This window comes from Asterias amurensis, chromosome 2, assembly GCF_032118995.1.
Source record: "Asterias amurensis chromosome 2, ASM3211899v1".
Taxonomy (NCBI): domain Eukaryota; kingdom Metazoa; phylum Echinodermata; class Asteroidea; order Forcipulatida; family Asteriidae; genus Asterias; species Asterias amurensis.
The window spans coordinates 2,789,023-2,806,694 of NC_092649.1; the positions used below are offsets into that span (position 1 = coordinate 2,789,023).

The window sequence follows — 17,672 nt, forward strand, 5'->3', positions numbered from 1 at the left end:
TGAGCATATAGCTTACATTCTTGCCTGCATAAGATAACATAAACTTTGGCCGCTGGAGTAGAAAGACTTCTTAACATTTTTGGCGAGCCACAACCAGCAGGGTGGTTTTGTTCGCGTCCTATACATCGGGAGAAAGCGAAGAATGATCGGGCGTACATTATGCGTGTATTCGTGGCAAATCGTCGGGTCCAGGGTCCGTGGAAATGACAACTGATAAAGAAGGAAAAAACGGCCGAACGATCAGCTAGTATATATGACGGTGATAATAAATAGCCTACCCCAAAACCCCTCGACCAATGTACGAGCTTACACCCCAAGTGGTAATTTAACTGATAAGGTGAACAAATCTCAGCGTGTAAACACCGTGGAGAGAGACTAGGGACTCAACAAGTTGTAGCTGGTCCCATCGAAATTATCAATGCTTGCCGACTATCTTCAGATACCTGTTTCAACAAACGGTATCCCCCGTGTTTTATGTACCTTCTGTGTACAAATATAGCCCACTGATAAAACGACTGCCCTGGGATACGGCAAAGGTTCGAATCAAACAGTGTGTTTAACGGAGAAACAGGCACACAGACCGTCAGCTGTTGAGACTGTTACCAGTCGGCGACTTGACTCTTGTCCAACTTGGCTGTCTTTACATTCAGTAAGAGTTGTGCACCGTCATTTTACTACCACCACCACCAGCTAAAAAGAGAACAAACATGGTTGACGTGTACCGTACACGCTCCAGCCTTGAAAGGGAAAGCTGGACGTTACAGAGGCTCAACTCGGCCGGTGGTGAGCTCGACGAAGAGAGCGACAACAGCTGTAGTTCTTCGGATGATCTCTCAAGTATGTCTGACAGTAACAGTCCCATCAGCCAACAAACTGAGGACGATCTGTTCCTTGACTATCTCTTCTCGCAGGGACTCGCTGATACCGGCGTGAGCAACACCATTCGAGATGCGGTGTTTAACATCCGTATCGACAACAAACCTGACTTTGTCGACTCCATCATCGACAGCTTCTACCCAGGATTGGATTACCACACTCAGACTGCTCCTCAACAACCGTCTCCGATGTACAATCCCGCGGACCCCTTGCTGCATCACGGCTATAATTTTGTCGAACCACCTAAGACAATCTTCGATGAGTACTTAAAACCGGCCGCGGTGGCCGCCAACAATCTCAACAACGACTTGCCAAATGGCTTCACACCGTCACCTTGGCAACATTGTCAAGGTGCGTTTATCACCCCTGACAATCAGTATCATCACCACAGTAAGTTGAACATGACGTCACCGTCTCCATCTACGTTGATACCTCAGCATTGCTCTGGTGCAGTACCCGTATCTGTCAACGAGACCATGACCCATCACGCTGCAAGCAAGGTACCACCAAGTAAGATTGATTCTCTCTCTTTACACACATCTTCCGGCAGCCAAAGGATGGGTATTCTACCGCCACCCGGTGTGCGTATCACCCACATCCCCATCAACAAACCATCCTCTGACGTCACTGACTCTCTACCCGAGCCCGTCATCAGCGTCCGGAAACCGGGCAGGAGCAGGGGCACGGGGAAAGTGGCAGACGAGCTGAAGATTCACAAGTGCACTTACCCGAACTGTGGCAAGATGTACTCCAAGAGTTCCCACCTCAAAGCGCACCTGCGTCGACACACCGGAGAGAAACCCTTCGTCTGTACGTGGGAGGGTTGTAAGTGGCGCTTCTCTAGGTCTGACGAACTTGCCCGCCATAAGCGCTCACACTCCGGAGTCAAGCCGTACCAGTGCAGCATCTGTGAGAAGAGATTCTCACGCTCTGACCATCTCTCCAAACACATCAAAGTACACATGAATGGCGTCACGCGGGGTGTGAAACCCACAAATAACATGTTGTGTAGATGATGCTTTTTGTTTTTTCCAAAAACGGACAAACTTTGTTTTACCTCGAGTTATCGAAGCGGAAAATGACACGCAATCATAGTGCCATCATAAGATTAAACTTTGGGTTGTCGCTTTGGGACCGAGCAACACTACCTGAACAATATTGGATTGCTATATACATTTCAGTGTCACTTTCCCACCCAAATCGAGTATTATTTTTGTCATTAAAACATTAGTATTTCACGGTAGAAAATAATGAGCTTTTCATTTTTGTGTTATCATTTTGTCCAACACGGATTCCCTCATTTCATACAGATTTATGTCACTATAAAGTCAATCAAAATGTAATGCTGAGCCAACTCTCTGTGGGGTCAGTTTTTTCTGTTACGCTGGGGATTTGTGAGAGGTTATTGTTTGCTTTATAGATGCTTAAATACTTCAAGTTATTGACTGAAATACGTTCGCCAAATTTGTTCTGTTGTCAAGCATTCCTTTCTTTCACAAAACCATTTTCTAGTCGGAGGTGGAAAATGTTGATGTGTATGAAATTAAATATTTGTATATAAAATTTAGGTTAGTTCAATGGGATTACAAAACTTTAGAGTATACATCAGTTAGATTGTCATTTCCATGTGTTTATATAAGAACATTTTTTTTCCACAATCAGAAGCTGCAACTACGGAGGTTTTTTGTTAATACTTGGACGAAACTGTTTGTATTGGTTGATATGATTATAACATTGCAATAATATTACAGGAAATAACTGTCCATCATCTATGTTTGACAGTATAACACTCGTTAAAGGCAGTGGACACTATTGGTAATTACTCAAAAATAATCATTAGTATAAAACCTTTCTTGGTGACGAGTATTGTGGAGAGTTTGATGGTATAAAACATTGTGAGAAACGGCTCCCTCTGAAGTAACGTAGTTTTCGAGGAAGAAGTAATTTTCCACGAATTTGATTTCGAGACCTCAGATTTAGAACTTGAGGTCTCGAATCAACCATCTAAACGCACACAACGTCCTGTGACAAGGGTGTTTTTCCTTTCATTATTATCTCGCAACTCCGACGACCAATTGAGCTCAAATCTTCACAGGTTTGTTTTTTTATGCAAATATTGAGATACACCAACTGTGAAGGCTAGTCTTTGACAATTACCAATAGTGTCAATTACCAATACTGCCGTTAAGCTTTGCGTGGCTCATTATACGAAAAGGTGAAGCCCTTTAAACACATCATTAAGAAAGCTTAATAGGTTTTTTTTTCTGAGGCAGTTGTAAATAATATCCTGAAAAAGTTGAATGAGGTGTTCTGGATCCCAAATGTGCTTATTTTGGAGCTTGTATCGAGAAGCTTCGTCAATTTTTCATTTACAGCAGTTGGGTCTTAAAGACACTGGACACTATTGGTTATTGTCAAAGACCAGTCTCTCACTTTCTGTATCTCAACATATGCACATGATAGCAAACCTGTGAAAATTTGAGCTCAGTATTGGTCGTCGAAGTTGCTAGATAATAATGAAAGAAAAGACACCCTTGTCACACGAGGTTGTGTGCTTTCAGGTGCTTGATTTCGAGACCTCAAAATAATTCTAAATCTGAGGTCTCGAAATCAAACTCGTGAAAAATGGCTTCTTTCTCGAAAACTATGTTACTTCAGAGGGAGCCGGTTCTCACAATCTTGTATGCTACCAACCTCTCCCCATTACTCGTTACCAAACAAGGTTTTATGCTAATTATGTATTTTGAGTAATTACCAATAGTTTCCACTGCCACATATCTGGGCAGCCTTTTTTTCTTTCTATATTTTGCAAATCTTTGCAAAGTAATAAAACCATTTTGGATTGAAGCCTAGAGTCGGATGCATAGTGTGGGTATATCATAAGTATTGTACATAATTATTTTAGTTGTTATGTTCAGGGATTTGGGGATGTTGTGTTATGTGACTACTTTATAAAGGCACCGCCGTCGATTTCGGCCAAACTTCATAAATTAGGATTAATCTTTAGGACTTAGGACGAGATAACTTCCGTATCCATAGATGTTAGGACGCATTGAACCCATCCTAAGTTATAACTCGAGATAGGATTAATCCCAGCGTTTCGTGAAATCGGCTGCTGGACACTTTGGGTAATTACTCAAAATATATTAGTATAACAACTCACTGGTAACGAGCAAAAGAGTGTTGTTGATAGTATACAACTTTGTGATAAACGACTCCCTAGTTTTTGAGGGTAACTTCTAACTAAAATATTTTAATCTGAAAACGACTTTGAGCTTGAGCATCTGAAAGAACGCACATTGTGCAAAAGGGTGTTTTTTCTTCCATTATTTCTTGCAACTTTATTAAACCATTGAGCCCAAGTTATCACAGATTGTTTATTTTATAAACATGGATACAACAAATGGCAATTCTGGTATTGGAAAATTACCAAAAGTGTCAAGAGAGCCTTTAATAACACAATATTGGACCCCGTAATTTCAAAATTAAAGTTATATAGTATAATTTTGTTCAGTCATTTAACCCAGGTTGTTTATACGTCTTTTTTTTTACATCGTCAACTATCCTCTAATATATCTTTTATAATGCCTAATCTCCGGTTCTTTGTTTGATTTGATGTAATATACAAAGTTGGTTTGAAATAACTGTACTTTAAGATAATAAAAAGCCATTCCACTTTGATAAGAACTTGAAAGCTTCTTTGACTAAATTGATAACATTTTTATGTAACTTTGGTTTGGCGACCAGTGGGAATTATGCATGAAGCTCATGTATGTACCATAGAAACGTAGCCTTGGAGTTTGATGTTTGACCAGGGCCTAATTTCATAGAGCTGCTAAGCACAAACATTTGCTTAGCATGAACATTTTGCCTTGATATTAATTAGGATCACCAACCAAATTTCAACGTGATTTTCAGGATAAACAAGCAACAGCTGAATACCTGTTGGACAATATGCAACAAATGGAAATTTGGTTGGTAAATCTTGTTTTTACCACGGAAGAAATTTCATGCTAAGCACATTGTTGTGCTTGGCAGCTCTATGAAATTGGCCCCTGGGCTTGGCTAATACCAAAAGCTCTAATGATGAGCTTCATCTGGCGTAAAGTCATTCATTGTCACACTGTATTGGCATAGTTTCTGCTGTGAGGTCACAACAATGCTTTAATTAGCAGTATAAGTTGTACCTTATTGGCAACTTTCTCATCAGTTATGACTCCTGCCGTCGATTTCACAAAGAGTTAGGACTCGTCTTATCTTGAGTTAGGACGAGTAACTCGTCTTAACTTAGGATTATTCTTAAGGTCTGCATGCTACAGTGCAGGGTTGGGAGTCGTCCTAAGTCCTAAGATAAGTCTTAAGTTAGGAAGAGTTTTGTGAAATCGACGGTAGCCCCTTTTACTCATCTTCCTAAGTATCTCCGTTCCTCCCACGAGGCCGAGTGGGTAAAGAACCCCAGCTCCAGTAATTCTGTGCCCAATTTTATAAAGCCTGTAAGCACAAAAAACCTTGCTAAGAGCAGAATACTCTTACTTATTATGTTTACAGCCAAAACATGTTTATATCATTGTTGCGACTTGTGCCAAAGTCATTTCTTGCGTGGCAAAGAAATTTGCCAAGCAGAATTTTCTGCTAAATTATGAAACTTGGCCCTAGTCAGATGAGTGTGGGTTCGGGTAGACTTGACTCAAGTCCCAAATCCCGTGCCATCCCCAGGAAACTATTGTTTTGTGATGCTCTGCATTCCCCAACCTGTTCCGCATGCATTCTCGGGACCATATTTTGATGGCGAGTGCGCACTGCACTGTAATGTGGGTTGTTGTTTCGTAGTAAGTTGGGGTGACACTTCGCTCGTCCCCAGCGCCTTGCTTTAACCATAGGCGCTGGGATTACGTATCATGCACGCACATTGGTTTTAAAAAGCGCAGTCCCATCATGCATTACACTCACACTGCACCATAATAGGTGCGTTCGTTTAGTTCCCCTGTGTCGACCCCGGTGTGTGGCGTGTTTATTTTTCTAGGATAAACGTGTGCAGATAATTACCCACGTTCGTCCTGGAAAAAAACCCCGCCACACACCGGGGTTGACCCAGGGAAGCTAAACGAACGCTTATTTCTATGCACTGCATACATGACGTACTTCCTGACCAAGAATCTGTGCAAGCGATTAGCCCATCCCAGCGGTCCTGGATAGACTGGCCGGTGTGGCCGAACGAACACTCACACGAGAATGGGACTTGATTCAAGTCTAGGGTTTGGGCCGCGGCCATGGCGCTGGTGTCATAATAGGGCAAGATATTTTATCATAATTGCGTTGTTCTTTTGAACACAGAGAATAAGTTCACTCATGAGGCATCATTGGTTTCATTACCAGAACTATATATAAAATAATGCGAATAGTTTCTGATCTACCAACAAGTACACAACTCGACATGTGACCAATCTTCATCACCCAAGCTCTTATGTTGACTCCATAACAAGTTTTTCTTTTAATATGTGTGTCGGTGTGACTCGGAATAATGTATATCATCAATGGGTCAAACTTGCGCATAACTTAAAAAGTCACAAATCCAATTGTTTAAAGGCATTGGCCACCTTTGGTTATTGTCAAAAACCAGCCTTATCCCAACTATACATAAAACTCAGTACTTTCCCGAGTCCTGTGAAAAAATATCACACAGGCATGTTACTCGGGTGGGATTCGAACCCACGACCCTTGCAATTCTAGAGCAGTGTCTTACCAACTAGACTACCGAGGTTGCCCGGCAGCTAGAGGCAGTTCGAATCCTATGTTTGGCAGCGGGTACCGCAACGATATAATAGATGTTAAATTTGCATCGGGGATAAAGAATATTAATTTTTTTTTTTTTTTTTTTTTTTTTTTTTTTTTACCCATACACCGATGTGTGTTAGCACTGTATACTCAGTACTTTCCCGAGTCCTGTGAAAAAATATCACACAGGCATGTTACTCGGGTGGGATTCGAACCCACGACCCTTGCAATTCTAGAGCAGTGTCTTACCAACTAGACTACCGAGGTTGCCCGGCAGCTAGAGGCAGTTCGAATCCTATGTTTTGGCAGCGGGTACCGCAACGATATAATAGATGTTAAATAATTTGCATCGGGGATAAAGAATATTAATTTTGGTTTTTTTTTTTTTTTTTTTTTTACCCATACACCGATGTGTGTTAGCACTGTATACTCAGTACTTTCCCGAGTCCTGTGAAAAAATATCACACAGGCATGTTACTCGGGTGGGATTCGAACCCACGACCCTTGCAATTCTAGAGCAGTGTCTTACCAACTAGACTACCGAGGTTGCCCGGCAGCTAGAGGCAGTTCGAATCCTATGTTTTGGCAGCGGGTACCGCAACGATATAATAGATGTTAAATTTGCATCGGGGATAAAGAATATTAATTTTGGTTTTTTTTTTTTTTTTTTTTTTACCCATACACCGATGTGTGTTAGCACTGTATACTCAGTACTTTCCCGAGTCCTGTGAAAAAATATCACACAGGCATGTTACTCGGGTGGGATTCGAACCCACGACCCTTGCAATTCTAGAGCAGTGTCTTACCAACTAGACTACCGAGGTTGCCCGGCAGCTAGAGGCAGTTCGAATCCTATGTTTTGGCAGCGGGTACCGCAACGATATAATAGATGTTAAATTTGCATCGGGGATAAAGAATATTAATTTTGGTTTTTTTTTTGTTTTTTTTTTTTACCCATACACCGATGTGTGTTAGCACTGTATACTCAGTACTTTCCCGAGTCCTGTGAAAAAATATCACACAGGCATGTTACTCGGGTGGGATTCGAACCCACGACCCTTGCAATTCTAGAGCAGTGTCTTACCAACTAGACTACCGAGGTTGCCCGGCAGCTAGAGGCAGTTCGAATCCTATGTTTTGGCAGCGGGCAGCGGGTACCGCAACGATATAATAGATGTTAAATATAAAAAAAAAAACCTGTGAGAGAATAATGGAAGAAACAGCACCCTTGTCGCACCAGTTTTGTGCTTTGAGATGCTTGAGTTCAAGACCTCAGCTGAGGATTCGAATTCAATTCAAATACTTTTGTGAGAAACTACTTCTTTTCCATGACCAGAGGGGGCAGTTTCTCACAATGTTTTAACAGGTATCCATTGCTCGTCACCAAGTAGTTTGTTATGCTCACAATTACTTTTAGTAAATGGGTGTCCAGTTTTGTCATTACGGGCCAGCGTGACCCAAGTTTCTAATTGGGGATTTTAGAGTGTAGTAAGGGACACATCATCTTTATGCTCCAGCGAATAGGGACAAACACATGCAAGTTTTAAATGTGTGAATGAACGGCCTCAGTTGTCATGTTTACAAGAGATACATAATATTCATAACCTTCGATATGTTGACGAAACAGCCACAATAATAACTTCATCTAAACTCTTCAATTCGAATAGAACAAACTAGTTAATCTCGTTGATAGTTTTTTCACTGGTACCGGAGCAATTTTGTCTCTCTCAGTCTTTCTCTAGTTCGATTTATCTGTGTGCTTAGGGATAAGGGCCCGTACAATGTACACACTTGTTTACATTGGTGTTCGGGAGCAGATTTTAGATAATAATTTCATACAGGAATTATCTCCCCTGCTTTAATTGATGTCGATGAGGAACAAAATTTGTCAATAATCTGGTTCTCGAGTGACCTCAACGTTGACAAAAACCTTCGAACTTTGATCAATGCAAACATGCTCGGAGTCAGACTGGGGATCAAGTCTGTATTTTGCCAAATGATATCTGCCATTTTGATTATATAAAATTGTGTCATTTGTCTTGTATACATTTTTGTTTGTTTGTGGTGCTTGGCTTTTGACAAGGTCAAATCAGTGTCGATGTCCCTGTATTGCTGTTTGTATCGTGGGTTTATCTAAGTTCAATCTCAGGCCCATTTTCCTCCTTCTTGCAATTTCCAGGTCAAAGTCTATCTAAATATTTCAGAATTTCAGGACCCGGTTCCCGCGTGGTGCCTGGTTAGTTTCTGAGTAGGATGACCCGGAATTTGTGTCAAAACGACCCATCAGAAAGGTGTCAAAATGGCGCAGAATCCATTTTTAGAAGCTGTATAATAAAGTAAAGCACAAATAGTTACATACAAGTCGATGAAATTATAATAAAGAACGTTGGTTTGTACCCTACCACCGATGTGTGTGAGCAAAATGCTTCAAACAAAATGACCGGCGAATAGCTCGGGTGGATTCGAAGGTGTAGGCCTAGCTCGGGTGCATTCTTACCCATGACCATCGCCAATCTAGAGCAGATGTATTACCAACTAGACCACAGAGATTACCTGTGGAAACTAGACGCAGTTCGATTATTGTATTGTACCATCAATGTTTCCACATTAGACTGTTTAAGGCCATTATACATTTTCGGAACAGAAACAAAATCACAGTTCACAGATTTACAAATAACTTACAGGGTTTAGAGAAGGTATTAGTGGTGAAAGACTTCTCTTGAATAATTATTCCATGAAATGCTTTACTTTTTGAGAAAAAATTAAAACAACTATCAATTCTCGATATCGAGAATTACGGATTGATTTTAAACACATGTCATGACACGGCGAAACGTGCGGAAACAAGGGTGGGTTTTTCCGTTATTTTCTCCCGACTCCGATGACCGGTTGAGCCTAAATTTTCACAGGTTTGTTATTTTATATATTAGTTGTGATACACGAAGTGTGGGCCTTGGACAATACTGTTTACCGAAAGTGGCAAATGGCTTTAAAGGCAGTGGACACTATTGGTAGCCTAATTGTCAAAGACTAGCCTTCATAGTTGGTGTATCTCAACATATTAGCATAAAATAACAAACCTGTGAAAATTGGAGCTCAATCGGTCATCAGAGTTGCGAGATAATAATGAAAGAAAAATAACCCTTGTCACACGAAGTTGTGTGCGTTTAGTTGGTTGATTTCGAGACCTCAAGTTCTAAATCTGAGGTCTCGAAATCAATTCGTGGAAAATTACCCCTTTCTCGAAAACTACGTCACTTCAGAGAGAGCCGTTTCACACAATGTTTTATACTATCAACAGCTCCCCATTACTCATTACCACTCAAGGTTTTATGCTAATAAATATTTTTATTTTGAGTAATTACCAATAGTGTCCACAGCCTTTAAATCTCGAGTAACACATTGGGACCCTTTATTAAGTGCACGAGTTTGTTTCCTTCACGCATTAAAGCAACATTTCGTGGGACCAAAGTGGCATATTCGAATACGTGCGAGACTTGTTATGTCTATTGCATTTAATAAGCAAAGTCAATGTAACAAAATTAAGAGGTTATACGCATGACGGACACAATGAGTACGTCATTCGATATTTTATACTGGACCCTTACAAATCATGACAAAGATCGTTCGTCCAAGTACAAATCTTCAATAGTTTGGGGTTCTTTTTTTTCTGTTTTCTTGCAAAGTTAAAATGATTTATTCACCGCAGATAATATTATTGTCAAGTTGTAAAGTTAGTGTGGCTACACAAATGTTTTATTGATTTATGACATACTTTCAAGCCAAATGCCACTAAAGGTGCCTGGGTACTACACAGCCGTATTTTACAACACTTGTTGTGGGGTTGACATAGCTCTCTACAGTCACCTCGCAAAGTAAATACAATTTTTTTAATGGCACTTGTAGTTGTGATCATTGTATTGCCATAAAAACCCTCGTTTTACGTGTCTTTTACACTGATAACAACCAATGATTTTCATTTGACTTCAAAGTATTAGTTATTTAAGGAATACATTTACAAAATTGATTTTATTGACAGTTTATGAGACTATCCAATTTCAACCTAAGTTAGTATAGCTTAGACCACGGTGAAACCCCGGTAAACCACAGGTCACGACGAGTGAATGTTATCTTAACCTTATGCTACTCTCACACTTGTGCGAATATGAATGTTTGAAATTCGCCATGATTTCGCCCCAAAGTTGCGATTTGATAGTGCGTGGATTTCACAAAGAGTTAGGACTAGTCTTATCTCGAGTTAGGACGAGTTACTCGTCCTAACTTAGGACTAGCCACGCGTTTTGTATATCTGCTAGGACTAGTCCTAAGTTAGGACATAGTCCCCATCCCCAGCCGTGACACTGTGTCCTTGAGCAAGACACTTAACCATTGCTTCGTCCTTCGGATGGGACATAAAGCCGTTGGCCCCATGTGTTGTGTAACGCATGTAAAAGAACCCAGTGCACTTATCGAAAAGAGAAGGGGTTCGCCCCGGTGTTCCTGGTTGTGGCTGCTTAATGCGCCGTAGCACCTTCTAAACCCTTACAAGGTGCTAAATAATTGGGTTTCAGAATTCATCACTGCAATAACCTATCATTCTGAGAGTTTGTATATACTCAGCGCCTTGAGTACCTTGTTAGGTAGATACGTGCGCTATATAAGAATTTGATATTATATTATAAATTAACTCTTTGTGAAATCAACCCAGTGAATATGTTCTCGGTTGTCATGAAAGGCAGTGGACACTATTGGTAATTACTCATAATAATTACTACCATAAAACCTTTCTTGGTAACAAGTAATGGGGAGAGGTTGATAGTATAAAACATTGTGAGAAACGGCTCCCTCTGAAGTAACTTAGTTTTTGAGAAAGAAGCAATTTTCCACGAATTTGATATCGAGACCTAAAGTTTAGAATTTGAGATTTTGAAATCAAGTATCTGAAAGCACACAACTTCGTGTGACGAGGGTGTTTTTTCTTTCATTATTATCTCGCAACTTGGATGACCGATTGAGCTCAAATTTTCACAGGTTTGTTATTTTATGCATAAGTGAGAAGACTTGTATTTGACAATTACCAATAGTGTCCACTGCCTTTAAACCTCTCCTGAAATAATTTATCCTATCCGGATTGTATGTCGCCCTACTTCGTGTTTCCTTCTCAATACTGGAAGCAGTAAACTACCTTGTTGTGTTTGCACACGGCATGTATACCTGGTTACTGATAAGCGATAGCTTAAGTAACAAAGGTCATTTTTTCTTCTTTCTCGAACATAAGAAGTAAACCTTTTTAAAGGCACTGGACACGTTAGTTAATTGTCTCTAGAGACCAGTATTCTCACTTGGTGTATCCACGCATAAAATAACAAACCTGTGAACATTTGGGCTCAATTTGTCATCGAAGTTGCAAGAGAACAATGAAAGAAAGAAACGTTTGTTGCATTAGTTTGGGTGCTTTCAGATGCATAATAATAAGGTTCAGCTGAAGCTTTTATTAATTGAGTGAGAAATTACCTCTATTTTCTCAAAAACGTCGTTACTTTAGAGGGAGCCGTTTCCCACAATAATTGTATATTATCAGCTCGATACAAAGTAGGTTTTTTTTTTATGTTAAAACAAAACAAAATTATTTGAGTACCCGATTAACATGCCTATGATATTTTTTTCACAGGACTCGGGAAAGTACTGAGTATACAGTGCTAACACAAATCGGTGTAAGAGTAAAAAAAAGAAAAAAATCAATATTTTGAGTAATTAGTTACCAATAACAGTGTCCGGTGCCTTTAAGTGGTTGCTCAACGTTCAAAAGGGGGTTTTACAACACGTTATAGACAAGAGCTGCTCCACATCTGATGACCGGGCAGGGTCAAGTGGCCCACGTGCTCGAGTCAAGTCGCTCCTCGAGATATTAAGAGTAGCACGTGCGATAAAAAAAAAAACATTTTTAAGTCCCTGGCCAGTGATCATTTCATTTCATTCGCCAGCAAACATTAAAATATAACAATTGCAAATCAAAGGATCTACACGACAATACAATGGTTAAAGCTATTGGACACTTTCAGAATAGTATTGTCCAAAGGCCCACACTTCGTGTATCACAACTTATATATAAAATAACAAACCTGTGGAAATTGAGGCTCAATCGGTCATCGGAGTCGGGAGAAAATAACGGGAAATCACACCCTTGTGTTTCCGCACGTTTCGCCGTGTCATGACATGTGTTTACTATAATCCGTAAATCTCGTTGTCGAGAATTGATAATTGTTTTAATCTTTTCTCAAAAAGTAAAGCATTTCATGGAATAATATTTCAAGAGAAGTCTTTTACCATTTCCTTCTGCAAACCCTGTAAGTTATTTGTAAATCTGTTCCGAAAGTGTATAATGGCTTTAAAACAAAAAACAATGTCAAAACACCTAAGAAAATTACTGAGGAACCCGGCTTGTCAGGTGGAAGTGTCGTGACCGAGTGGTTAAAAGCACCGAATTCAAACTCTGATGTGTCATTAGGCAGAGTGTGGGTTCGAGTCCCAGTTGTGACACTAATTTTCTTGTGTCATTGCTTCGTCCTTCGGATGGAACGTAAAGCTGTTGGTCCCTTTATGTTGTGTAACGCATTTAAAAGAACCCGGTGCACTTATCGACAAGAGAAGACTGAGGTTCGCCCATGTGTTCCTGGTTGTTTTATCCATGGGGCGGGGGGGGGGGCATTTGATATAGTGTCCCCCACCCTTCAAAATGTTGTGTCACCCTTTGCCCCCAGCAGGATAATGCCCATGGCGAGACACATGGTTTGGTCTTACATCAGTGCAATACTTGGGCTTCATGATAAAGGTGGTCAAAAAGATGGGGGGGGGAGACATTTGATATTTTGTCCCCCTACCCTCCAAAAGATGGCGGGACATGTCCCCCTGTGCCCCCTCCCCCCTGATTGACGCCCATGAGCAGAAGGTATATTTTACGTAAAACTACACCATGTAAGTTGTTGCCGGCCCGCGAAAGCGAAGGCTGCAAAAAAGACTTAATGACATTTAATTTCACGAAGCCGAATAATCTTTAAAAGCACAACAAATAAATGCTTTCCAGACTGCTACCATGCAGCCAAAATACCATGTAACTTGTTTTTCAAGTTATGACTGGTATCCTGCTTTTTTAAGACCTACAGCTGCTTTAATGCAGCTGTCTGCCTGTGCCTTAAGGCAAGAAAAGACGCTAATCTCAACAAAATCATTGTATCCAGATTAGTATTACCAGCCAAAACACAATGTCACACTTGCACCAATTCTGACTGGTATTGTGCTTATTTTCACTAAGCAAAATTGTGTGTACCCAAAATTGCTTGCTTAAGCAGCTTACTAATTTTTGTAAAATTGTTTAAATAAACGTTTCCTTTTACGTTACCGATTTTCTTTAATGTATTACTTTTTGCTCTGACTGTTTCATATCATGTTTTGTGCATTAGTTTATAAAGCGCCGATAGAGCCTTCTTCAATGTGTCAATATACGAACGAGTCTTTTTGTTGTGCAACTATTTAATTAGTCCGTATACAGGGCCCAATTTCATAGAGCTGCTTAAGCAAAATTATTTGCCTAAGCAAAAAAATCCTTGCTTCGTAAAACCAGATTACCGGCAAAGACTCCACTCACAGCTGAATACTAGTCACAAGCAATGCAAATGGCATGACATTTGGCCAGTAACATGTGAAAAATAAGCAATGCTATTTTTGTGCTTATAAGCAAATCTTTTGCTTTAAGCAGCTCTATGAAATTGGCCCCAGGTCTGGAGGAATTTGCAGTTTTCCCCAAAAGATGATAACTGATTTATTAACCCTATGGGCCCAGAAATTCAACCCTACATAGATTAACAATATCATTTAAACACAGACTAGTGGGAAATGATTATTCAGTGAGTGATGCAACTTATCTAAGGCTTTGTGAGCGGCACTCTTGTACACAAAAAAAAACACCAATTTGTCAGTGTCCACTGACACATGCAAGATAGACGACCCCGAACAAAATACCTTCCAAATCACGCAACTATGGTTTTTATCTTATCTTCATAAAATTAACACGCTCAACCGATTCCACTTCACATATGAATATCAACAAATAGCCAAAGAGCAAAATCTAGGGCTGACCTGACAACTCGGATACAAAGAGGGCAAAGGTTGCCGATCAAGACAAACGCCCAGCTGATCATGGATGTTCTAAAGGCAGTGGACACTATTGGTAATTACTCGAAGTAATTATAAGCATAAAATACTTGGTAACGAGTAATGGGGAGAGGTTAATAGTATACAAATATTGACTGCTTCGAGTGCTATGGTTAAAACTATGACTCCCGAGGTGATCCACGGAGCGTTCTATTTTCCCGAGGCGAAGCCGAGGGAAAATAGAACGCTCCGGGGATCACCGAGGGAGTCATAGTTTTTAACCATTGCACGAGTAAAAGCAGTCAATATTTGTTTTATAACACCCCAAACATTTCTAAAACCTGTATTATTATTATTAAGTTACAGACCTGAATGCTACCATCCACGGACGACGCGAACACAGATTGCAAACACTTTTACCTACTGTGTTGCATGTAGTGTCGGACAATCTGAAATGGTTACAGACTATTAATTTATCATCCTCGTACACGCAACGGACGTCTGGGTAATGCACGCCGTGTGCTAGTCTGTCGGACTAGCGCACGCGCCATGTGCTAGTCTTCGGACTAGCGCATGGCAAACCGACGCTCTATCACACGGCCGTCGTCTAGCAAAACTAAGACATGTCATGTGACGCGCTCTAAACCAATGAGCAGGCACAATACTTGCAAGGGGTGTTATAATATAAAACAGTGTGAGAAACGGCTCCCTCTAGTAGTTTTCGAGAAATAAGTAACTTTCACGAATTTGATTTCGAGACTTTAGATTTAGAATCTGAGGTCTCGAAATCAAGCCCTTGGGTGAGAGCACACAACTTCGTGTGACAATGTTGTTGATTTTCTTTCATTGTCATCTCGCAACTTCGACGACCAATATTGAGCTCAAATTTTCACAGGTTTTTTGTTTCATATATGCATTTGTTGAGATACACTGGTCTTTGACAATTACCAATAGTGTCCAGTGTCTATAAACTTCAGTACTAAAGCCCAAGCTTCGCATTTTTTGTTTATCGCAGGCGATAAACTATAGGTCTAGGCCTACAGTGTTTGTTTCTCTCAGATTTGTACGGAAGCGGCATGCTGCAGTCGATTTCACAAAGAGTTAGGACTAGTCCTAACTTAGGACTAGTCCTAGGAGATATACAAAATGAATGGATAGTACTAAGTTAGGACGAGTAACTGGTCCTAACTCGAGATAAGACTAGTCCTAACTCTTTGTGAAATCCACCCCTGGACGCTTTTGGTAATATTATTGTCGATGACCAGTATTTTCACCTGAAAATGTGGGCTCAATTGGTCATCGAAGTTCCAAGAGAAACATGAAAGATCCTTGTTGCACAACTTTGTGTGTTTTCAGATACATATTAGCTTCAGCTGAAGTCTTCTATTATTTGAGTGAGAAATTACCTCTTAAAAAAAATGTCACTTCAGAGGGAGCCGTTTCATACAATGATATAGGCCTTCAGCAGGTTTTATAAGTTGTTAAGCTGGCAATATTGTTTGACGAGCACCTTTGACCAACTTTGGTTTATTTTGGCACTATTTAATTCCCTCAATAATTGATTGTTGGATTTTGAGTACTTACCAATAAATAGCGTCCACCGCTTTAAACACACATTGAGAGAGACAGCCATAGTCTCATAGCGATGACCCTATACAAACAAGTTATTATGACAAAACATAGAATATGAGATAATTATAACTAATAATAATTATGATTTGCAAATCAATTGCAATGGCACAAGCTAATTTGTATTCATGTGATATAAGTCATAATAGTCATGACATAATGCATAAAAATATCATTATGAGATATAACAAGGTCACTGGACCTTCTTCAGAGGCATAAAACAAGTACAAACAAAAACATATCCATTTATAGACACAGAGAGGAGAAAGGGATTAGGGGAGGATCCGGAAAGAAGCGGGGAAATTACAGCCAATCAAAGTTTCTATTTCAAAGTTTCTAAAGTTTCTTATTAGATAGGTATGCGAACTCATTGTGCGATAAATGGACCTATAATTCAGAGTTATAAGTCATGAGTTATGACTCTGATGCTAAATCACACTTGTGCGATGACCTGGGTCATTATGCTAAATCATACCTTCTCTCTTTTCCTTTCTTAAACGCTTCCAGGTGGTAAACATTACAAAAGACAAATTCAGAAGTCGAGTAGATCTGTTTCTAGAACGACTCTGTACTGTCAAGCGGAGTATACCTTCAGCCCCAATGCAACCAATCCAAATGATATTCAATACACTCTTAAAATCAAAGAACAAATCTCAGAAATGTGAAGAAAACCCGAGTTAAACTATCAACCATAACATAGTTGTATGCAGATCAAAGGCACTGATTGGCTAATCATGTTCAATCATGGTTTATCGAACTTATATAGGAGCGATTTTGATGTCTGTACTACTAATTGTCTCTGCACCATGACCACGCTACAAAACAAAATACAAACATACAAAAGACATACAAAAGTAAAAAATCTGATTGTCTGCGTAAGATTCTGAAATCCTGCCTACTAAACATTGTGCCACATACTGCCACGTTTGGTAAGTCTTCTTTAAATAGACATTAAATGATATCAGAGTAAAGTCTACTGGTAATCTAAAAATTGATTTTAAAATCTAAGGGAATCCTATTCAGGCAGTCTGGTTGGGCTGAGCTGTTCCTTCAACTACCCCCTTTTTTACATCTGAGTGCATGCATGCATGCAGTGGTGTGGCGGACCAAGGCTCCAGGATATGGTGGTTGATCTTGACCAAACTGTGTGGGTGTCCCACTTCTCCAAGGGTGTTTTCATCAGGCCTAGCCCTATATAGGCCTACTGGGCCCAACTTCATAGAGGTTTTTTTAAGCAGAAA

The 17,672-nt window shown here is 40.1% G+C and overlaps 1 protein-coding gene across 1 annotated transcript; it reads left to right on the plus strand.

Annotated features, from left to right (window-relative positions):
* Positions 1-302: 302 nt before the first annotated feature.
* LOC139934019 (uncharacterized) lies at positions 303-4,598 on the plus strand. The gene has a single exon (XM_071928291.1). The coding sequence runs from the start codon at positions 708-710 to the stop codon at positions 1,890-1,892; it is 1,185 nt and encodes a 394-aa protein (XP_071784392.1). The 5' UTR covers positions 303-707; the 3' UTR covers positions 1,893-4,598.
* The last annotated feature ends 13,074 nt before the right edge of the window (positions 4,599-17,672 follow it).